The sequence below is a fragment of the Anopheles funestus genome, chromosome 2RL (genome assembly GCF_943734845.2).
Source record: "Anopheles funestus chromosome 2RL, idAnoFuneDA-416_04, whole genome shotgun sequence".
NCBI classification, from domain to species: Eukaryota; Metazoa; Arthropoda; class Insecta; order Diptera; family Culicidae; genus Anopheles; species Anopheles funestus.
Genome location: NC_064598.1, coordinates 54,301,558 through 54,325,617, shown reverse-complemented (window position 1 = coordinate 54,325,617; position 24,060 = coordinate 54,301,558). Strand labels below are relative to the sequence as shown.

At 42.0% G+C, this 24,060-nt stretch overlaps 4 protein-coding genes across 8 annotated transcripts; 2 read left to right on the top strand and 2 right to left on the bottom strand.

The window, feature by feature from the left end:
* Positions 1–816: 816 nt before the first annotated feature.
* LOC125763696 (lethal(2) giant larvae protein) lies at positions 817–15,373 on the bottom strand. 5 transcript variants are annotated; one of them, XM_049427081.1, is made up of 9 exons: positions 15,227–15,373; positions 13,936–14,079; positions 10,296–10,943; positions 4,390–6,241; positions 3,826–4,313; positions 3,293–3,732; positions 2,709–3,208; positions 2,524–2,632; positions 817–2,375 (listed from the first exon to the last, which is right to left on the bottom strand). In XM_049427081.1, the coding sequence occupies exons 3-9, from the start codon at positions 10,377–10,379 to the stop codon at positions 2,144–2,146; spliced, it is 3,705 nt and encodes a 1,234-aa protein (XP_049283038.1). In that variant the 5' UTR covers positions 10,380–10,943; positions 13,936–14,079; positions 15,227–15,373; the 3' UTR covers positions 817–2,143. The 5 variants fall into 5 exon arrangements, with proteins under 5 accessions (XP_049283038.1, XP_049283039.1, XP_049283037.1 ...); XM_049427082.1 differs by having other exon boundaries at positions 13,936–14,060; XM_049427080.1 differs by having other exon boundaries at positions 15,149–15,290.
* Positions 15,374–16,132: 759 nt separating this feature from the next.
* LOC125763708 (probable 28S ribosomal protein S26, mitochondrial) lies at positions 16,133–16,944 on the top strand. The gene has a single exon (XM_049427102.1). It carries the CDS (start codon positions 16,230–16,232, stop codon positions 16,872–16,874), a length of 645 nt encoding a protein of 214 aa, XP_049283059.1. The 5' UTR covers positions 16,133–16,229; the 3' UTR covers positions 16,875–16,944.
* LOC125763706 (DNA-directed RNA polymerase III subunit RPC4) lies at positions 16,871–18,317 on the bottom strand. The gene is made up of 4 exons (XM_049427100.1): positions 17,976–18,317; positions 17,731–17,891; positions 17,454–17,642; positions 16,871–17,382 (listed from the first exon to the last, which is right to left on the bottom strand). Exons 1-4 carry the CDS (start codon positions 18,203–18,205, stop codon positions 16,898–16,900), a joined length of 1,065 nt encoding a protein of 354 aa, XP_049283057.1. The 5' UTR covers positions 18,206–18,317; the 3' UTR covers positions 16,871–16,897.
* A 419-nt stretch (positions 18,318–18,736) lies between these two features.
* On the top strand, positions 18,737–23,195 carry LOC125763710 (KAT8 regulatory NSL complex subunit 3). The gene is made up of 4 exons (XM_049427105.1): positions 18,737–19,297; positions 19,361–20,185; positions 20,286–22,088; positions 22,566–23,195. Exons 1-4 carry the CDS (start codon positions 19,026–19,028, stop codon positions 23,158–23,160), a joined length of 3,495 nt encoding a protein of 1,164 aa, XP_049283062.1. The 5' UTR covers positions 18,737–19,025; the 3' UTR covers positions 23,161–23,195.
* Positions 23,196–24,060: the final 865 nt, after the last annotated feature.

Genomic DNA, 24,060 nt, shown 5'->3' with positions numbered 1-24,060 from the left:
TTCCAGCTCTGAACCGCGTATGACTCCCTCTAACGCCAGCTTGAGGAGTAGATAAGCTAGCCTCCTTGGAGCAGACCATTCTTGGTGGTTTTCCATTCACCACCCCCTGATATGTGACGTTGGTCATTGTCATTCGTACAAATCTGGTAAGTTGGGTACTCCAAGCTCATTAGATCGTATAGTTTCTGACCGTTTTATCATATGTGGCCTTAACATCTATGAAGAGAAAGAAATCTGTTGCTCCAAGATGATGGAATCCAAGATCTGCCGCATGGTGAAGATCCCTTCTACAAATGAGACAACCGGATCTTGCAGAAACAGGGAGAATATTTAATAGACAGTATTCAATACCGTAATACCGTAATGCCCTTGCTGCGCTCTAGCTTATCTTCGTTCTTGTGTATGGAGTAGATGATGCCAGTATGGCAAGAATGTGATGAACGGCACCGGTTTCACAGGACAGGAAATGTTATCAAATACCCTCCGGACCGCCCCCCGTAGCAAGGACTGACTGACTAATCTTGGGATTCAGTTGCAGTCCAAAAATCTCCAGAATTTATTCGCTTCTTAAACACACAGCTATCAAGATAGGACATTAGCGTAACACTTGGAACATGTGCTTTTTAGTAGACATATCAGTGTAATGCTTATTAATTTTGTATAATTGTATCCATACGAAAAAGAATTGTTCTGTTAAGGAGTTTCCTCAGACACGAAAGCAGCACAATCTTACAAAAATGAAAAATTCTTGGATAACTACCGTTGGTAAGTAAGTTTTTCGGACTTCTGGTAAAAAAAAGAAAAAAAAGAAACCCATTTCGTCAAATATTTCCATGTTTCCATGTGATTAAATAGACACATGTAATTCTGATTGTGAAAACGTATTGTTGTTTAGCTTAAAAATAGAAAAAGAAGAAATATATAAATCAATCATTCATATAATTTTCGTTTTAAAATATAAAATTTCACCAACTGTATAAGGTTTAAAATGCTTCGTGTTTTCGTTTTTGTTTTCCTTCACAGATGTTGTAAACAGTACTATTCTCCTCTCGAACTATTCTATACTAAACACCAAAGACTGTTTTACTTCGTTTGCAACATTAACATCAATTGTATTGAACCGAAGACGGAACGGTTATGAATGCAGTAATTTCTACCGTTGGGAAGAATCATTGTTGGTACAACGGTTGTAAAAATCCGTTTACTCCGTATCAACAGATTGGCATGATGGGACGTTACCCATCCATAATAAGATTTAAGAAATACTCGTTATCGTTAATGTTAAGAAATCTATCATGTACTTCCATTTCGCTAAGGCCGTCACTTGATTTAGGTAAAGTTCGATCGATCTGTAACAACACAAAAATCATCCCAAACCGTGGACAAATCATTATGTAGGGTTTATGTTGACTTCCACATGGAACAAAACTTTTGGACTTTTTGTGCAGATTAATTTCGAAACCGCTTTGATTCACTACCTCACTTCTTCCGTTTCGGCAATGGAACTGCAATGATCGTTCGACATTCTATCTGTTTTACAAATGGTGTGAAAGAGCATGCGTTCGCACCTCGTAACTGTTCGTACAACTGAAAATACTTTTTATCCATTAAAAACCTAGCTTCAAAGTAAGAATAGATCTAATAAAATACGCCATTGTCTTATCGTTTTCTGGTCTTAGATGCCTGGCAAAGGATTTTATCTCTCTTTCTCTCTAACCTATGATAACCTGCATTAAAGGGATAGTGGAAACATTTTCCTTGCTGATAATGTTTTCTGTTCTTGCTCATTGTGTGATCCACAGTGTGTGGAAAGGCAACATTGCTGACGGTTTCTGTGTTTTCTGATTTATTCTCACACGTCTTGTGTAATGCCTCATGTTTAAAGCAAACTTGTCATCGGTATAGTTACACAGGATAAGAAAGTTATCTAATACTTGTATGTATGTGTGTGTGTCGAGCCAAGTTACTATTAGCGCCCCGACATCTGTAACAGCCCGTTCGGAATACTAATGCATCAGTACACAAAATACTGTCCCGTTCGATTTTGTTTTTTTTTTTCAAACTTAAACCATTCGTCATAGAATATTCACTTACGACTGTGTTAGGATGTAAGTAAAGAAAAGGATGCCAGCATTGAAAGCTGTTAGAACTGGCTTTCTTTCCTGAGGACAGTGATAAGAGGCGGTGCCGTCGTTGGAAGCGGTGGTGGCACCGAATCGTTTCCATTGACGGACGTGCTTGTTGCCGTGGTAGTTGTGATTGTGGACGTTCTGTTTGATTCTTTCGCTTCACCATTTGTTACGTTCGAACCATGCTTTACGGTGGTGATGATTGATTTTATAATTGCCGAGTTGGATGTTTTCTCTGTCGTATCGCTAAAAATATAAAATAAAAACAAATCTCCATTATCTCGATGCAACGATAAAGATAATACAAAGTGAATGAAAGTTTTTAATATTTTTACATTTGTGCGAAATGAGCAAAAATCCAAATGAAACAAACTCTAAAATAAACCCTCCTTACCCGATTCCCTTCAGGCTGCTGATGTTCGATGAATTTAAGCTCAATATTTCACTGTTCTTGGCCGTGGACGAAGATTGGCTTGTGTGAGTGCTCAATACTGACAGCCGACCTAGAAAGAGAGAAGACAATGTAGAATGTTGCAGGTGTTGTTGCTGTAAAGGGTACGAATAGAATCTGGATCTTACCGACTATTTCTTCGGTCGTGGTAGAGCAAAGCGTTGTCGTTGTAGCATTCAAATGGTCGCGCACGGAATCGATCGTTATGTCACCAATCGAACTGGTGATCGTTTCGTTGGCCTTGTTCGGTGATGCTTCATCTCCGCTAGCAACGCCATTGCTAAGCCTCGGGTTGGATGTACCATTTGTTAGTGCGGTCGCACTTCCAGTGACTTTTTCGCGTGAAACCGATTGTTCACTCTTCGCAGCAGCAACGGAACCAGATGCATTCTCAACCTCCTGCTCAGATGAAGCTTCGCCTTGTGGATTTTCCTGTGCCTGTTGTTCCTGCTCATTACCTTCTTCGGTCGATGCGACATTTTCGATCGGCGTTGACCAATCTTCTACATCAATTATACCATTTGGAGCAACAACTTTCGTAGCGGATAGGCTGATTCGTTGCACCTCTGAAGATGACATCATGTACAATGCCTCACCGTGGCTTGTGAAACAGAGAGACGAAATACCACTGTAAGGGATACATTTGAGGTATCAAACAGAAAAAAATTGTTAAAATTGCATCAAATAAACCAACTCAAATGGTCGCTCATACTTGATATCTTCCCGGCGCACTGCAGCTGAATTAAGCTGACGGCGAAGCTCCGGAACAGTTAATACTAGACAATCGCCCAGATTGGTCAGACAAAGCAGACTTATTTCGTAATGATTTGTCACATCGGAACCAACGTTGGATTCATTAACCACTGATGTGTTGTTGTCGGCGGAAGGTTGTTCTGCAGCTTGCGGTGAAGTGGCCGGTTTTGGCATGGACTTCGGAGGACTCGACTGAACTAAAGATGAAGTCGGCACCGTACACATAAAGGTAGCGAATGCAATGCGCCGTACACGTGCTCCTTCGTGGGCAGTTAGCTTGTACTTGTTGACCGGTTTCAATTGCGGCAACGAAAAAATTTTAAATTGTTCTTCCGACGCAATCAACACACGATGTGGTGCCGGTCCAGGCACGTTCTGGAATTCCAATGGAACGCCATTCTAAGGGAGGAAAACATAAAGTGACATTATTACTTAGGAATAAAAAGGCAAAACACATGTTGTGGATCTTTTTTTGCACCCAATATAACTTACACTGTCAACAACCGCAATTCCAATGATCGGAGCACGATGCTTCATTTGTATTTCCTTGGCCAGTTTGCCCGTAACCGGAGGGCCTTGCGATACTGCCGCCGATTGTACCGGCTCGTCAGCTCCATTTTCTTCTGTAGCTGCGGCGGGGGCAGGTTGCTTCGGTGGAAGATTTAGCACGAATACCGATACGCAGCTGGAATTTGTTCCAGCCCAAAGTGTCGGAATGTACACATTCTGATTGGTAATGAAAGTTTGCGCAAAGGTTAAACAGCGCACCATCGATCCCATTCCGTCATCGACTGGACGAGCTTCGATTTGACGCTCTACCGGACGTGTCTCTGCAGCCGACTGTGCATGTTGGCCAGCTCCGCCGGCCGCATTCGGATTATTTCTTGTCGAACGTCCCTTGCGCAGACGGCGGAAGGATTCGCGCAAAGTCTTTTTAAACGACTTCCGACGCGAAAGTGTTTCCCCGGCACCGGTGAGATCTGTTAGTTGGGAGAAAAACATGAATGTGTACCAGTTAGAAATAGTGCAAACTTGGAGCTCAATGAGTGTCCTTACCATTGGGGTTGAGAGTACACTTATGGAGCACGGGTGACTGATTGTTGTAATCAAACAGCACAAGGCCGTGGGCTGTTCCGGCTGCAACCAGTGACCATTTGCTCTGCATGGCAATGCAGGTGATGGCAGCTGGTGGTAGCACCTGCAGAACGCCCATAAAATTCACTCCTTCGATGATGGGCGTATTTTCTTCCAGCAGTGTGCGCTTTACCTTCAGCTGATCGTGACCCTTCCAGACGAATCCATCGCGATCGCTTACCAAATTCATCGTGGACACTTTGAGCGGGCCATGTGGTTGCGTCTCGTCAACTGCGTCATGAGGCGATGCTTCAAAGTTGGCCATCACCACATTACCAGCTGTGCCTGCTATAACAAGCGTACCCGTCTGCGGACACAGTTGTACCTTCTTCACTGCCAACCGAGGATCATCCGAATAAGGATCAAACTGGCCAGCCTTACGGAATGGAGGTTCACCATCGTCCAACTGTTCGGTCGATGCATTCAGGTTACTCTCAAAATCGTCGCTGTTATTAAATAGCGGAGCTGTTTTGACGTGCAATAGCGGCGTTAAGCAGACATCCGAGCAGTCCCAAAATTTCACCGATCCATCCTCGTGCCCAGTAATCAAGACGTCTCGTTCCATCGGCTGCTCGTCATCGTCCACTGGTTCATTGGGCAGGATGCCTCCGGTAATGGGCCAAATTTTGCAACTATATTCGGCCATCTGCAGCTCTCCTGCTAGTCTGATCTTAGAATACACATCCGGCGATACTTGCGACACCAGATGATTGCAGGTGACGGCAGAGGCATGCAAAGAATGTAAATAGGGTGCATTGATTTGTGGCAACGTTTCATCTGTCAAATCATACGCAACCAGTTCCTCTTCCAGCAACACCACCAACACTTCCGCCTGCTCCGGTCGAACGTCGTTGAACGTTACAAAGAAATCGATTACTTTGGACGTAAAATCAAAGGCCACCTTTGTACCGTCCTTGCAGTGCACCGACACACACTGATGTTCACCGTAAGCCGATCGAGGCATTCCGCCCGAAAAGACGACCAGCTCGCAACGTCCACGGTGTGCCCGAATCAAACGATCGATCGCTTTGCAAGGATCCGGACCGTATGGAACGTACTTCTGGTTTTCCGGTGGTATCGGACTATCCAAGTCCCAGGTAGCGTACGATCCATCCGCATGGTACCAAGTAAACTGCGTAGCATCCTGTGCGATGAACAATCCCACACTTTGTCCGTGGCCGGGCGAAATGAACGATTGCTTTACGCTCGCGCTCTCCAGATCCCACAAGACGGCGAGGCCACGGTTGTAAGCAATCAGCAGCAAATTGTGATTGTTGGGCAGCTGCTTTACCGATTCAATCGCTCCCGGATTCAATCGGTAAGAAGTGGGCAGTTGTTCCAGCACCACATCGTGATAGATGACAGACTCCTTCACGCTGAAATTGCGCACATCGAACTGATACACGTTACCACCTTCGGTGCCAATCCAAACAGTGTCCTTCATGTACGAACAGCACAGTGAAGAAATCTTCTTGAGCTTGCCATCAAATGCCAGGTTCTTGATAGCAACCAGCAGCGTTCCCGCCGGTTCCCACAGAACCAACTGGTTGGAAGCAGTTAACGACAGCAGCCGACCTGTTCCCGGGATCCATTCGAGCATTTGCACGATTAGGTCGGACGGATTGTTGCTGGGCGATGTATGCTGGCCGTAGAATTCCACACCCGGACGGCCAAACACTTTGATGACGCCACTATTAGTACCGATGGCCATCAGCTTGCTTTTCGGATCGTACGCCAGTGCGGACGGTTTGTGTGGGAAGCCATGCTGAGCCGTCTACAAATGAGAATACAAAGCGAACATGAAAATTTATTAGTTTTATTGAAAAAGTTGAATATTTGTTAGAAGCACAGGGATTATTATTTTATTAGTGTCATTTAGTCGGTTCAGGACGTAAAGTTAAGCTAAATATTTTAAATACCTGATTACAGACGACTAATTAAGAAGTTTTGTGACATATTTTAGTTACAATAAAACTATCTTTGGCTAAACCCTGACCCTTAATAAAATGATGAAGTTCACTTAACATAAAAGTAACTAAAAACGATATGCGTACATTATGAAAAAGTTATTTTTTTCATGTTTGTTTTTGACATGATTTCATTTAAATTTACTTAAGTTATGATCGATTTTTTCCCCAATGCAATAATAAAATCGTTACCCTTTTATCGGGTTTTTTCGTTTGATTCCTTCACGGTCACCGCTACACCACATCACCGTAGGAACTTATCTGTAAACCTGGGGTCGTTTTTTTTTATTTTGTTTCATTTATCGCCATTGGGAATCTCAGGGTCCATATCTTCCCTTCCGGCTGGACCGTATATGGCTAGTGCACCTCAACCGAGTATTGATAACCGAAACCAACCCCACAGTGTAGTGTGTGGTGTGTTAACGGATCCATCGATAAAAAATAGGGTGCGGGGGTTTATCGCTATTCAAACACAAGAGCAAGAAACAGGTGAATCAAAAGATAACGAATCTGATATGACAGACTGGTGGAACAGGCGCGTTGAGAGTTGGCCCTTGAAATTATGAGCCTGGGTACACCCCGAAACAGAAACCGATGATTAAGCGCTCCTTGCATACACCACAAAAGAAACAATCAAGAAGCAAACCTTTTTTGGGGATAGCATCCGCGTTTCACGACACCGAATGCGACAACGATAAGCAATCTGAGTATATTGCAATCGCTTAACGTGTCCATACTGTTGAATTAAAGCATAGGGAAAAAAGGCGCACACTGGTACAAACAATTACATTTCAGTATCATTCTAACATAGCGGTTTCCAAATAAGCTTTGCTTCATTTGGACTAATATTTGATTTCAATGTGTAAGGCACGCTTTAGTGACAGTACTTTAAATACACATTCGCGACATGGGACACAATCATAAGCATTGGCAAACATGTAGACCAATTTGAAATTGTTGATAACATACGGTTGAGGAAGCATGGAAGCGTGCACCTTGCAAAGTGTTCGTTGACTCGTTCGAGGTCTGTTATCTTAAGTAAATACGTTCAAGTGGAAGAACGAGGTTAAGCATGATATCACCAAACAACCACTTCGTCGTCCGTTACCCGTTACCAAATATGTAGCCTCTTTTTTCTACCAATGTTCCCTAATGTTATCTATCCCCCCTGTATGAAGTCACACAGTTTAAAACAGACCTTCTACTTTAACTGCAGCGGAACAATTTCTAGTCACACATAAACCGACTGAGCGATGTTTTGAATTCGCATTACCTCTGCGACGGTGAGTAACCCTTCCTTTTATCGATTTGTCTATCAGCATGGGTAGAACACACCCTAACACAACAAACCCCATCCACCACTTGATGGCAATAATGTAAAGATGGACCAGTTTTCCATGGCGGTAAAAAGGTGGATATTTTCTTTTCCTTTTCATCACCACTGTGTGTGTGTGCCCTGTTGTGTTCGGGGTCTACTAGGTGTGGCATGTTTTGTAGAACCAGGCGATACACGCCATCATGGTGGTGCCTACGAGGAGGAGGTTAAACGGCTTTGTCGAGATTGAAGCTGAGCAGTGGTTCCCGACTAACGGGATATTCCTTCCCTGCTCACCGATCACGTCTTTAGGGTGTCTGACGTCTCTAGACCATAACTTTGCGCTATTCTTCATGGAGAGAAGGTGCTTCACCAAACGGTCGTCGAGGTGAAACAGTCGTGACATTCAATGGCTTAATGTCGCAATTATGATAGTCGCCCAGTCTGCCTATCCTACAGCGGACTTGGTGAATACCAAACCAAACATCCAACAGATCGCTTTCTTGATCCACGTGTTCTTTGTTACCTCGCTCTAGCGTGTAACGAGTCGTTCGCTTTCCCGAATTCGAACTCCCAAACACACAGCAAGTCTTAGATTCTGTTCGCTTTGTGCTTGTTCTTCATGGCGGTGTGATGTTCATACCTGGTGACCTTTCTACTCGGTCTGCCAAGTAAAGCGTTAGACTAAGATGATCTTAAGGAAAAACATAGCAACTTTCTTCCCGCACCGGCCTCACGATCTTCATCCTCTTCCACCGTAATTTAACTAACTTTAAAGCTCTGGTGAAGCTCTTTCGCAGATGGAAAAGTTTGAGGAAGGCACCGCTAAGAAACCGTTAGTTTACTTTTCCCTCTGCCATCGTTCGAAAGGCATACGACGACGCCAACACAATTTCGGAGTGTGGAAGATTTTGCGGTCCGTTCCAGATTTCAGGTTGAGTCCACCTTAAAAACGCTCACGATGCTGCAGAACTCGTCGAACGAAACAAGCGGAAGTGTATCTCGGAAAGAAAGAAGGACAGGAAAGTGAACGGTAGTGATTCGTTCTTGTTGTTTTATGTTTGTTTTTGGTTTCTTCCCCACGTTTTCACGAAATTGTAAAGCTGTACAGTTTCATGATTCAATCTCTAGAAGACAGCGCTGCGTGGCGTAGGTGTATGGACGGCCAGGAATAATTTAATACGACCCAATGAAGCCATGCTCTGCAAACACAGAACCGATACACAAAACATTTTTTTAAGACTGTAAGCCTGGTTTGGCCAAAAAAGGTCAAATGCAGCATAGCAAATGATGGTGCTATTTCGTAACACTATAGGAAATTATTATTGAATTAAAAAAATGTATATAATACACCAAAAACAAAGAGTTTAAATATGTAAAACAATAACAAACAACAACCACTTCCCAAAACAGTTGATAAAATAAAGACAATTCCACTTTTCTACAAACGCATAACGTACCTTCTATAAGACAAAATTAACATAATCAACAATTCAGATACATTTCAAGGGTGGTTTAGCATACAGTTCCAAAGGTATCAATTGTTTATTATTTTCAAAAACGCAGTGTATGGAAAGCACGCGCAACAGTTGTGCAATGTGAGTAACATGAAAAAAACACACACACGCACACATTTATAACTCAATTAAGCATATGCATGTGAGTAACATTCGGTAAACGATTCTCATGATTCACGTATTGTGCGTAAGCAGCTTTTCATTCATTCATCTGATACGCACAGATGTAGTAACACATGCCCGTAGTTCTCAGCGTTTTAATTGACTTTCCGTACCAGATTCAGCAGTGTTTTGCATGAGATTATAATTAAATGGGGAACGGTAGAACCACTCTGTATTGCTTTTCTATTTGATAGTATTGTTCCATTCGGTTTGTTTATGAAATAAGAAAATCGATTTTTTGTTGAAACTACTAACACTTTAACAGCATGTAATGTTGTCTATTGTTAATTTATGTTTAACTAACGTAATCTTTACAAGTTTGACCGATCAAAGATAAGATTGTGCTTGCGAATACAACGAGCTCTATATGACTCATCTGAAAGCATTTCAACGGCACTAAATCCATATATACAAGTGATTCAGACGAATTAATAAATGATCTCACTCGTGCAGTATTTAACAATGAACACTATATTATTAGGTGGACCCTGGTCAAGCAGTATAATCGATAGCATACGATCTGAAACAAGCACTTGCTTTCGATTCAAATGTGTTTCAAAACGAAAAACTTGCTATCCTTGTATGGTTAACGCAAGCCACAAATGGACAGATGAAGCTTAATAATAATAATACATTATTAGACAGAACAGTAACTAAAGCCTTAAGAACTTTCGACTTGAATAAAATTTAGCAACACTAATCTACGTGACTCTACTTAGAATCACACACGAGGTCACCAAATAATTACCTGACGCGTTGATTTTGCGTACAACAAAATGTTATGATTATGTGCGCATACAATGCGCATGTCTGGCTTAAGCCGTCTATGAAGCGCATTAGAGTAAAGCTAAGCAAAACTCAACTTACCCGACGAAATGCAAACAGTTCCTTCTGCAGCTTCTGCCGTTCCGTTGAAGGTTGTTGGCCTTTACCACGTATAAACTTCAGCATTGTTCTTTCGCTGCTATTTGCCGTGCGTTTGCGATGAGCGAAATGGTTATGATGCGATACTGGATCTGCTTAGGAAACAAAATTTTATGTTGCTGCTCTGGGGCGGCTTCTAGAATTCACACTTTTCTATGTGTGATGCTGCTTCGTTAGATTAAAGTTTGGAAATTTCTTCTACTCCTTCTACTCGATTGCTCTGTGCTACACTAGCGCTTTTATGCTGTCTTCCGCCTCTGCCTCTATTCACATTAAATGTAAAAGCAAGGCTAATTGAAGAAGAAGGGGAGAATTGTTTACATCAGTTGAGATGTTCATCTACCCAATCGATGCTTTTGTTTGCGCAAAACGAAACACGATGTTTGTTGGTTGTATGTAATATTTTGTTCCTCAACGAGATTTGTCACTATTTTCGATAGGGGTTTGCTGGTTTTGTGTTTTCCAGTTGTACTTTTAGAAGAATTAATTGAAAGGCACACTGTAGATTATTTCGTTCGTTGTATTTTACTTCACCTACGCAACGTCTCTTCAAGATCAATTAAGGCCATGAAGCGATTCAGGAGGGGTGGTCTGAAATAGAAAAAAAGTAAATAATATTTTAGTAGAATGATTAAACAAAAACGATTATTTTTATCGCGCCGTGTGATTCTTGGTGATTAATCTTTGTTACGTCATTGAATCGTTCTAGCTGTCGTCAGTATTAAAAATGATCGATCGATCGATCGATCGATTAATTCTGATCGAAGTAGGTACCATATAAATGATAGAAAGTAAAGGTTTTTTTTCTAACGATAACAATGTTTTTATAAATCAATAATTATGTCGGAAAAAGCTAAAAAAAAATACTTTGTAATACAAAAAAAAAATCATTAAATAATGAAAAACGTGTGGAGATAATTGAACACCACCCCACAACCGTACAAGCATATCTAAGGTGTCTAACATTGGGAAAAGATATCAAATTCAAGCTCATTTTACTAAGAAATAACATCGATCTTTGAAAAAAACCGGTTATTCAACCCATCCAACCATCCTATCCCATCATCCATCAACGATCATTTTCTTCGGCGATACCGAAAACCCCCCTCTTTCCAATTCGTCGTCGTCCTCCACTCCAGCATTCCACTTCCACCATTTGCGTGGCTCTGAAATCATGATCTGATATACAATTGCGGTACATAATTTGTTTAGAAAATAAACACTTCCTCCGTTGGGAGTGTCGGTACATGGCGGGCGGGCACGGTGGCACAGGGGAAAAGGCAAAAATGCCGACTGCTCTCAACAAACACATCCAGCAAACCAACCATTTGATACGCCGTTCGACTTCGGGCGGTAAGAATCAACGGTTCATCTCGTTTCTGTGGCTTCCTTGAAGATTTCGGTGCCACTCTCGATTTGATTTCTATTTTTAAAATGTTGCTTTTTTTCCTGATGATTCTGCAAACAAAAACTAAGCAATAAATAGCCCCAAATGAGCATGTTTAGCTGCGCTGTCGAAGAACCACATCGCAAAAATAGAACAAAGTAAAACAAAAATGCGAATCTAATATTGTAAGAGATGATTGCAACAGTTTTGATTAATCCGCAACGAACAAGCGTTTAAGCTTCGTATCGTGAAAGTTCGGTATTAGATATACTAATGACGTCTGAGCATGAAAAGAACCAACGTAACATATACTGAGTGGATGAAAATTAGCATCGCCTAGCGTCAAGATCGTTTGCTGACGGTGCCAGAGGAAGAAATGCTACGGGAAGTGCTGAAAATGACCCAGCACCATGCAGGTCGCTTGGGGGTGTCGGTGGTGAGCAAGTAATTTGGTACGAAGAAAGGTATGACATCATTCCCAATGAATGACACGCCACCACCATCACGGTCATCGCCAACAACAAGCGATGAAACGAACCGGGCGGGAATGAAACAAACGGCTGCACACGGAAAGGGATGATACTAGGGGGGGTGGGGGGTGGGGATGGTGCACTAACTTTGTGCAACATAAAAAAAACGAATGAAGAGCATGCTGAAGTCATTCGAGGAACGTGGATAGGTTGTTTTCCTGCGCTGGATTCAAGTGGATGGAAAACGGAAGGTAGGTACTTGATCACACAACATAAAACCACATCCGTCGTGTTTCGATCATTGGCGTTGATCGTAAAAGGTGCGTTACATACGTATCGGCAGAAAAATAATCAAACAAAGCCAACCTTTGCACCTATCGCTTATTAGTAGATCAACACAACTGCCGGCTTGGTTTGTCCATTTTATTAGGAGGATGATTATTTGATGCACGACTTGGTACGATGTCGTTCATGTTCTCCATTTCGCGCAAAACGATCCATTACTTATGATGATGGTGTCTCACTAATTTAATAAGCATCGTCCCGGCAAAGCCTGTGTTCCCGAATGTGGAAACAAATCCGTGCAACAAACACTATAGAATTTATGTAAATCCTGGTATATATTCCGGATCTCGATAATCACATGTCGTCAATACTAATGGAAAGTGCTACAGTTAATGATAACTAACAAACCAAAAAAACCCTAAAAGAAAGAGATTTATAATGCGAACAGCAAGGTGGTACCGAACGATCAAACCATAAAAATGCACAAAAACGTATCCATTTCCATGTGTATGGTGAAACAAAAAAAAGAAGGATAAATCGCGTTACAATTACATACAAAAGTCCTCACTTCACCAAGGAACTATATATCTGCGTTGCTGTTTAGTTAGTTTTTAACACTTTCTTATACTATTTTTCGTAATAATTATATATTTTTTTAAACAAACGGATACAGACGCACATCGTCGTACGTCGGATGTATCGAGTCCCTTTAAAAATGAAAAAAAATGAATAATATGCTTTTCTACCTCTCACCTTTTGTGTGTATCTCTTTCTCTTTCTGTTTCTTATTTGTTTAGAGAAAGATCCGATAGACAGCGAGAGAGAGAGAGAGAAAGACTCTATCGGATGCACTTGTAATTCAACTCAACATTTAGGTGTTTTTCATCATGGGACATTCAATACCTACCTGCCAGAAGGAAACATTATTGTCTTTCGTATTCTTGTACCATCACTTTCCACATTTAAATGTGAATTTTAAGGCACAGAAACGATTGTATACCTAATTTTACTGTTTTCCATAGATATGTTAAAATCCATGCTGCTATCTAAGCAACCTTTGCTAGTTGAAGACGCTTAATAGGTGTGACGGCACGTTACTCTAACATCGTAATGTTTTCGTAGAAAAGCACTGGTCAAGCTTTGTTTTTATCTTATCGCAACCATTTTTTCATCATCATATATGAAAACTAAATGTACCTACGCATGTTGCGTGCTATTCTACTAAACATGGAAAATGCATTTGCAATATGTGCCACATTTTTCCCGCATGTATGGTAATGGTATGATGATACCTATTTATAAACCAAAAAAACTCATAACCCTTTTTTTAAGAACAGGAATAATACATTTGTTAAACTTCTGTTCTAAGCAACAGGTGTTTCGCTGCATCTTTCCAATTCATAACAAAACACACATACATACACATACACACACGACTTACCTTTACGCTTGCAAATATACGGCAGCAAGTTTGCTTATTTGGCGACGCTTGAACAAGGCCAATTCATTGGTCTTTTTGCATCTTAAATTTCACAAGGCACAAATTTTCGAGAATCGACACAAAACCTGCAAAAATGAACAATAACTAATAAACACATCATAAAACATGATAATAAAGACCACGTTGCACTTTTTCCGTTCTTTCCCCACGCATGTAAGGAAAAACTTGAAGCTTTTCTTGCAGTCACCCACCCATCCCCCGGTTACATGTGTACGATCTTTTCTTTCCAGTCACGGTTTATAATTTCCGGCACGGAACGTTCTGAGGGCTAGCAATGCAAAAGCACACGAAAGACTATAAACATTCAACACAACATCCGCCGGTAGGGCCACCGGAAAAACGTACGCGCCCGACCTGGACGAACGCTTCTTTGCTTGTTCCATACGTTTGTATGCAAAACACACGCACACACACACGCACACACATCAATACGCATACATAACAGAAGCCACACACGCTTGTTGCTGAGAGGGTTTACCGAACCCGAACGCGCACGTAAGTGCAGAATACTTCCCACCACATCCAAGCAAGCAAAGCGGCGAGAAACCATTGGCCGTACCCGGTTTTTTTTTCACTGGTATCTTTGCTTTGATCGCGTTCGTTCTTCTGGCTGTGCTTCTGTCCCGACGGCACGTTTCTCTGTAGCGGAGAAGATCGCTCAAGACCCCACCCAAGTGATGCAGAAGGGGGGAAATGTGAAAGAGAAATAGAACCCGAAAGGGGTGATATAATCGGTACTTGGCGTTAGTCAGCGACACACAACACACACATACACAAAAAGGCACGGTATGAAATGTAGAAACTGAAAATTCTATCACTACCAGTAACTTTCATTAGCATAGTTTGCATATCTAGTTCAAATTGCAAGCACAACGTTTCTTTTTGTAACTACACTTCGTACTGGTGCGGAATCGAAATGATAGCAGTACAATATATAAACATTTCTTCAATACAGTCAATTGTGACCACTCCAAGCTATTTTACACCGGTCGGCTCAAAGTTGTCACTCTGCTCGTTCCACCGCACACCTATTTGTACCGTGCAATACGATCTTATGAATTGCATACACACAGTGTGGAATAGCAATAACGCGTCATTAATATCCTGTCCAATGCTCTGCTTGCTGTTAAATCTATTGTAAAGCACAACAAACCGTTGTCGTTTCAATCGGCGCACCGAGCAAACCGAGTAGTTGTACGGCACAAAATACACGGAATGCAAAACTATTTACGTTGACGAGGCGGACTCCGCACGGGCAAAGTTACTCTTCGGAAGCAATACATGAAATAAAATCTCATTTATCCGTGGGCTTCACCCAACACTTCAACGCCACGGATAATCGGAATGGTTGTCTTGACGCGTAGAATCTTCCCAACGCGCATTTATGACAATTGTTTTGACAATTGTTTCCAAACCGACTTCGAGCAAAAAAATATTGCATGCGCCGAATAAGGCTGGTGGCACAGCTCCATCGCTCCGATTTTTTCGCATGGTCCTGTCAAAATTTTGTATGGAATATGACAGATCTCAAAAGCTTCCGATTTTATCGGAAGGTTGAAACAAAAATTTTTGTTTCCATCGGAAGGTACCTTCCGATTTTATTTGTCAAACTGAACTCGCTCGTATAAAACTCTCAAATGATTCTTTTTCTCGAAATGACAATGGCAAATGTTTACATTTATTGTAAATAAACCATTAACCATGGCAAACGCGCGTTTGGACGAAAAAAATCCATCAAATCCATAGTGAAATCGTGCGGAAAAATCGGAAGAGCTGTGCCATACCTTGCGATTCGCATATGCGAAAAAATCGGAGCGATGGAGCTGTGCCACCAGCCTAATTCTTTGAACGAAAGAGATTCACAACACAATTATGTAATTCGGCAAGATTGAATTGAATTTTAGCCTAAACTGAGCTGGTTGCAAAAAATGTTGCGCTTGTTTGTTGTAATTTTTTAATATAAAAAAGAATCAGGTTATTCTCTTGAAACTTTGCAAACTTGCAATGTGGATAATATTGAGAATTAAAAAAAAACTCGCTTCTCTTTTGCTAGTCAAGGTTTTTGTTATAAAAATACTTTTTGCAGTTGTAAAAATTTGTGCGTTGGGATTTGTATTCCTCAAATGTCATTTGAATCCAATCCGCAGCTGTACTTCAAAGTACCTAATGTTATTCAATATCACCAGAGAGTCAACAAACGTGTCTGGTGTACCATAAAGAAAAGCGCCTTAACGATGGCTAACTTGGCGGCAGCTTTTTCTGGTGTTTTTACAAAATCGAGAGCAGTGGCACTACTTCAATACACAACAGTTCGCTTTCGACGAAAACCGCGCTGGCTCGGTACAGCCAAAAGCAAACTGTTCCGCGTGCCAGAGCGCAAGAAACAGATCGAGGAAGAAATCGAAGAGTTAAAGCGATTGCACAATAACTATCGTACACAGATGAAAGCGGTGCGTAACTTCCTGCGGGATGAAGTGGAAGCATATAAGCTAGTTTCTCGCGCCGGTCTGGTACTGCAAACTCCCGAACAAGAAGAAGCGGAATGGCAGGAAGCGTTGCGCAGGAACGACGAGTGGAACCAGCAAACTGCTGCTAAACGCGAAGAACGGCTGGTTACAGAGCGGGCGGCTCGCAAGGAGTATATACTGGAAAGGCTAGTTCTAAAGGAGCAAAGGGAAATAGATAAAAAGGAGCAGGTCGAAGCGAAGGTGCGCATAGAGAAGGAACTGTCGAAAACATTCATTACGCGTGAAAACATCGACAAAGCAATCGAGCTAGCACTGGTGCAGCCAACCACTTTCAACTTTGCACTAGACCGTGATGGAAACTTGCATCGAGCTGCAGATGGTTTGCCTAAAGATACCAATCAACAAAGTTAGATATCCGCCTAGAACCGTATATTTCATGTAGAATTCTTGAATAAATATTCCCAGTCCGGGGATGCGTTTAGCTTTGCGTTGATAGTGCTTATGTTAATTATATTGCCATTGCGTTCCGCTTGATTAGTATTGATAGAAACTAACTCTTGCAAGAATCCCGTGTCCATACCGAGGTCGATGTCAAACATAATGTCTCCCAACTTTAATTTTACTTTCCCTGAACGATACCTAATTATTTTACCAATATAACCTTCGGCCAAATCCCGCACTGTACAATACTGTGGCACATCTTCACCATTAGCTGTGGCTTCCAATTTACTATCACTGCCGTTTGGTGTACCTTTGTCAACGCCGTCGCACTTCCCAGGTAATGCATCGGGAAGTTGTAAAAGGAAAATATTGTGTGTCTGTTCGCCCGATAGCACGTTTTCAACCGAGTTCGACGGATCCAACTTGGACTCAGCAATGCTTTCCGCCTTAACCTCTGGAGGTTTGATTTTGTAGTCAGCTAAATGGAGTGTAAAGAAAATGAATCGTTTAAAGATGCTGGATGATGCGTTAGGATTAGCTTAAACTTACAGTTTTCTAGCTTTACTGGTAATTTCAATCCATTTTCCAATTTTGTATCCAGTTCCGCAACATCATCGTTGTCGTTGTACAAATTTTGTATCAATTTATGCTCAACTTCCACATTAATTTTGTTGTCCGCTTTGGCAAAAACGGGTTTTCGAATTGAATCTCCTGGCTCCTTCGAAGAACTAGATTTGTCTGCAGTGATTAATAAATAAAATGCTAGGATCATTAAGGGAGATGTTCGTAAAAGGGCGGTAGGGGTTTCTACCGAGTGGCAACGTACCAGACTTGGATGCTCGGGTCAGACAACGTTGAGCCAAACCATCCGAAAAGATACCGGATGTTTGAATCATTGCTGCCTTTTTGTTCCTAGTGTCTTTATCGTTTTTATTGCGATCAGTCTTAACTCTGCTTTTTGGACCCGTGGATGCAGTTTTCACGTCTCTACAATGGACAACATATTTTTTGTAAATACATGGTTCTCCCACATTCGCTTCTCCGAATACTGTAGTTCGACTTTAGACGTACGTATTTTTGTTTCTCACTGCGTTCAAATTTGGGGTGTAGACTTTTTTGTTTACCGGAGGTTTTGTTGTGCGCCCATTGGCAAGAGTAAGATCCCGTGGTTCACGGAATGATTGTAGACGCTCGGTTTTCACTGTTGCGTCCATAGTTACACTGTTAATTAGTTTGCTACTTTTCTCTATGAATGGTGAATCCATACTTGGTTCTTGCTTGATGCGCGGAGCCGAATCCATCCTTACTTGTTCGTAAGTGTAGCAATTAGGTGAAATAGGTAACTATTTTTGCCAGCAGTTCTACACGCGCTTTCCTTCAAATAATGATTAAAATCAAAACAATCCTCCACAAGGTATGTGCAGCATTCGAGATATGCTTAGCTACCTTGGCACGCATTTCCATAAATAAATGCAATAAATTGTGTAACGTTTTGAATATTGAATAAACGGAACGGTGCATTAAGTAAAATGTGCGTGAGCAAAGAACTTAAAAGATATGAACAAACAAAAACGAATATCAGTGCGAAATCCGTGTGGTGCGAAAAAAAAATTAAAAAACTGGCATATGGCAACACTGTTTTGCTTTTGGACGAAAGGACGCCAAGCTTGATGTGCAATGAAAGTTTAATTCAAGTTTTTTTAAATGTTTCCATAAAACCCTTTACTGCATATTGTGTATTGTGTAAGTTGTTGATACGATTATTTTTGTTTTATCTTCTAACAACGCTTTCAATAGTTCTAAACGGTGTTCTGTATGTTCTAAAATGGGTTCTTTCAAATGTCATTAGTTGCGACCGATAGTGCGGTCAGAGTGCGCTGTCAGTCGTGAAAACGCTATTTTGTTTGTGCTAGCTGCAAGATTCTCGCGTTGTGCATATTAAAACGCAATTAATATAATTTCTACCGAGTATAGCTTCGAAAATCATCAACAACCTGTTTCATAATAGTAGTGCACAGCTTTTAATCAACAATCAACAGCGCATACAAAAAAGAGCTTCCTGTTACGTGAAGGGTGCATTTGGGAAGGAAGCTAGAAGCAAGCATCACGACGACGCCTACAATGGAACATAGTTATACACGAGATTTTCGCCTGCTGGAAAGCAGTCAAACCGCAACGACTCGAACACTGATGATACATCGGCCGCCACAGTGTCCCTCATGTCATACGCATTCGCACGATGAGCGTATTGATTTGGAGGAGTCATATAATCCACCGATTCCGTCATACAATGAGGAAAGCGCACGGCGGGCTATGCAGGAAAGTGAAAACATTGTTGTTACCGCTAGAAACTCCGTGTCGGATGAGGAAGATTGGGAGGAGCGAGTAAACACGTAAGAACTACACAAGATTTATGAACATGCTTCGTTATGCTAACTGCGAGATTTCGATTTTAGGTTTGGATGGACAGTACAACAGTTTAAGTTGTTCGATCGTGTAGCGCGACTACTGGATATGGACCGGTTGGCAAGGCTTACAAACACGGAAAAACAACATGAGCCAGTGCATCGCCGAACGGTCATTGATAAATCGGTTAGCCGGCTCAGGCAGGCACTGGCGAGTGTTTCGTGGGAAACCAGACTCACCCAGTGGCTTCATATGTTGCTGATGGAAAATCTGCCACCCTCATATTTGGCCATTTACATTGATATATTGCAAACTCTGCACGCCAAACTGCCATTGTTGGTGAACAAAATGATCTTTGGCAGCACCCTTAATGTAGGCCAGGAGCTGCTGGGCCCGGTGCTCAAGAAGCCATGGGAACCGATAGTATCACACAAAAATCGAAAGCTGCCCGGTCAGCCGTACATCGTTATAGTGCCATCGGTTCCCAATTTCTCGCAACCGACTGCTCGCCAACAGAAGTGGTTTAGCCTGTTTGCCACGATGTCTTCGGTGATACCGATACAAGGTTCACAAAACAAGACTAATATCGACAAACAATCGCTACAACATTTAGCAGAAAATATGGTAACATCTACTCGCGCTAAAATACAGCATGTGCGCAGCAACACACCCAATCGATCCATAATTTTGGTTGGCTTTGATGCTGGTTCCGCTATTGCCCTTCAGATCGGTTTGGTGGAGTCCGTAAGTTGTGTTATTTGCTTGGGATTTTCATACAACACGTACAACGGAGTTCGTGGCACACCTGATGATCACATTGTGGACATTACTTGTCCTGTATTATTTGTCATTGGTCAAAATTCTGCTCGCGCCAGGTAAGAATGCTACTTAATCGATCACAACGTAATTGTACTGTGTCGATCGTAACATATTACAACGAATTTACTTCTCTGTTACTATTCTATTCTATTCTAGCCATGAAGAAATAGAAATGCTGCGAGATCGTATGTCTACCCAAACGTCTCTGGTCGTGGTAGGAGCTGCAGACGAATGTCTTCGTGTATCTAAAACGAAGCGTAAAATCGAAGGAGTTACCCAATCGATGGTAGATAATATGGTTGCCGACGAGATAGCAGAATTTGCTACAAATTGCTTAGTGAGTCCACCACGAACGAAACAATCCGGTGTGGTTGGACAATTCATAAATGGTGGATTCCAACCGGAAACTCTCACTCAAGCGCAACGTAACGAAACCGATCCTTCGGCACAACGAAAGCGAAAGCACGCCCAAGATCCTAAGGCTGACTTTAAGCAGCAGAAAAAGTCACAAAATCGACGACCAACCAAATCCAGTCAACCGCCAGAGTTGAACCAATCTATTTCTCAGTCTTCGCAAGATGCATTGGACACAGCGATTCAGAGCATTTTGCCAACAACACCTGAGAAGCAAATAAAGAGCGAGAAGATAATTCTACCGCTCGCAAATAGCGACGAGGTGCTGAAATATGAGTCTGGCCCTACACAAATTATTTCCGCAAGGGCTAGCACACCCATTGTACTTCCTGCGCTGAAACGAGATTCGGCTCACACTACACTATCCAGCGGAGTGCTGCAACAGCAGAGTAATGTAAATGTGAAGTTGATCGAATCTAATCAGCTGATTCACCTGAAACCAGCTACTGGAACAACGCAGAAATTTTATTCCATCAAATCAACCTCCAAACCAGTCGTATCCGTGATAGGAAATGCAGGCCCGGGAGGGAACGATAGTGGCATATCGTCATCTGATATAAGTAGTCCGCCAAAGTTTACTATCGTACGCAGCACGGGATCTGCACCGACAGTTTTCAGCTCTACCGGAGATAGTAAAGCTGCCAAGGATCTGTCCGAGACAAACATTTTTGACCTTCCCATTGTATTTGCCGATAACGATGGGGTTATTCAAGAAGGTTCGCCAGAAAAGCCGAAGCAAGACATTCGGCCAGCCAGTGTTGCGGCAACAACAACCGTTACAACATTGGGAGGTTCTCCATCGTCTGGAAATGCAGAAACCAGTGCGATTGCAGCGCAGCCGACTGGCAATCGATTTATTACGCTGCAACAACCATCCACGAGTATGCCCCTAGCGATTGGAAAGTCGAAACAGTTGGTTGTCATTAATAAGGGCACGCTAAAACCCGTCGATCCCAGTATGATAATGCCTGTGGGAACAAAAATTACTCTGCCCGTAGCGGTTGCATCGAGTGCTTCGCCAGCGAATACTGCAGGCACGGTAGTAACAACTGGAGCAGGTGGTAGAGCCAAATTTACGAAGGTGCTTTTGACCAAATCCCTAACAAACCCAGGCTCCAGCAGTGGAGTAGTAAAGAATTTGGGCGAGTTGCTTTCTGGCAGCAAAATCGGGTTCGTAAACTGTCCTAGTGGTAGTGTGAAGCAAAACACTGTGACTGGGACTCCTGTGACCATCAACGTCATCAATCCGTACAGTGGAAATAAGCTACAGAAAACCTTGACAGGGAAAGAATCAATCAGCAGTGGCATCGTGCAGGGTACACCGGTATCCAGTGTCAGTACTACCGGTAGCAGCATTCCGATCACCGGAAGCAATAAGATTTTGATCAAAACTACCACATCGGCACTTTCCGCTGCGAGCGCTTCATCTTCGATGGTGGGACGGAATTTAATGCTGCAAAAGTTCAACATTGTGTCCACGTCAACGGGCACAAAACAGAGTAACAGCAGTACAACACGGAATACCGATGGGACGCCAAAGGAAAAATAGGTCTTTACATTTTTTTACGTACAATAAAATCGGGTAGAATGTTATATACATTAAGAAATTATGCGGAGAATTAAATTACAACTAAATAAAGAATCAACCCTGATAAAGATTCAGAACACATAAAATTTCTTAAAGTTTTTAAAGATGTTGGGCAAAGTAGTGTAATATTCAATTACGGATGAGCTAATTTTTTGTGTTCCGGGGAAATCCGCGTTACTTGAGAAAAGGTTAGACTACTGATGTTTAGATTCACGATTCTGCGCACTGTTGCGTTTGTTAATTTTCCCCTTGCCGATTGCGCAATACAATTTGTTTACACATCACTGTCAAATTGTTCAGTACAACGCTCTGTGCCGGCATAACATAACCGGGTGATCAAACATCTTCTCCAGGAATAGCGCGATTTTTCGGTGAGTTAAATTTACATGAAAACTGCACCTAATGTAAACTCATGTTTGTTTCAAATTTTAGACAATGTTAACCGTAAGACCCATGTTGGGTGCGCTTTCGCAAGTGAAGCCGATGGCTCTGCAAACAAAACCACTGAACCGACCTTTTTGGGGCTGGGTGAACATGATGTTTAACCGTGTGGACCGTGCCAGACTGAAGAAGGTTGGTCCCGATCGACTTTGCGCCGAATGGCTGCTAAAGAATGGAGCTAAAGCAAAATTTGTCAAAGACAACCGAACACATGTACACTTCAATGCGCTGCCGGAAGAATCGCTACCGGTACTAATGGAAGAGCTCGATGGAACAGATTCGGGAATAATGCACATCGGGTTCGATCATCTCGAAGGACTGACCCGGTTGAGGAAAGTGGTACTGCATAACGGTGTGTACATTGACGATCAAGCGCTGTGGAAGCTGCGGTACGTAGCCAACACACTGGAAGAATTACAAATTTCCAAGTGTGGCAATGTTACCGATCACGGATTATTGCAACTGAAGCAGCTTACGAAGCTACAGCATGTTAAAACCTTCGATTTGCCGTATGTGAAAAATATGCAGGAGGTGGAAAAAACGCTAAAGCAAGCACTTCCAAATTGCAAATTTGAGATGAATCCGTAAAAAGCTTAAATAAAAGAACTAGTGATCATTTGATACACTTCTATACTTCTATACATAAGTATGTATAAACAAAGCTAATTAAGGGTAAACATTTTTTTTATTCGCGGAAGAACGGCCGGTCCACTTTGTTAATCTAATTGCAATACTGTTTTCTCGGCCATGCAAGAAAGATACAAAATGTCCAAACATAAACAAATGCTTCGTCGAGTGTTGTGAATTTCACCGCACAGTAGTCGATGAAACAATGACAGTTTCCATAGAGGGGACTGACCCATCTGGCAGAAACCCATCTGACAATTTCCGAAGATTTTATATTGACCTCTCGCTTTTTCATCATTCCATCTCGCTATTTTTGAGTGTTTTTTGCCGTTCGTGCCCTGTGGTGAGCGGTTTTGTCAATGTGTTGGTGTTGATCGTGCTGACCGAGCGACCCGTGTGTGATTTTCAAACAATTTACAAAGAAAAAAGGAAGAAGCAAACGCGGAACACGCACATGCACACAGTCCGCGTTGCCGGACTTCGTGATCCGAAAGAGTGCGAAATGGACGCGTTGATTTGAGGAGGTTTAAAATAGTGAATTATCAACGAACTGTGTCCTCAAAGGTATGTAAAAGTGTTGAAAAATATACAGCACATTTATTCGATGCTAATTATGTTCTTGTGTTTCGATTTCAAGTGCTTCAGAAGACCATTCAAGGGTGGAATCAAACAGCATCGACAGCCGCAACATCATGCAACAGTGAACAGTGCAGGAAGGATGTTCATCTACAGCCAAGATTTCATCGTATACGTGTTTTGAAGTTTTTTGTTCTTTTAAAGTGATAAATGTGATTAATTTACTAATTTATAATAGTTAAAAATAATAAAAAAAGTGAATTAACAATAGTTGTTAATATTGTG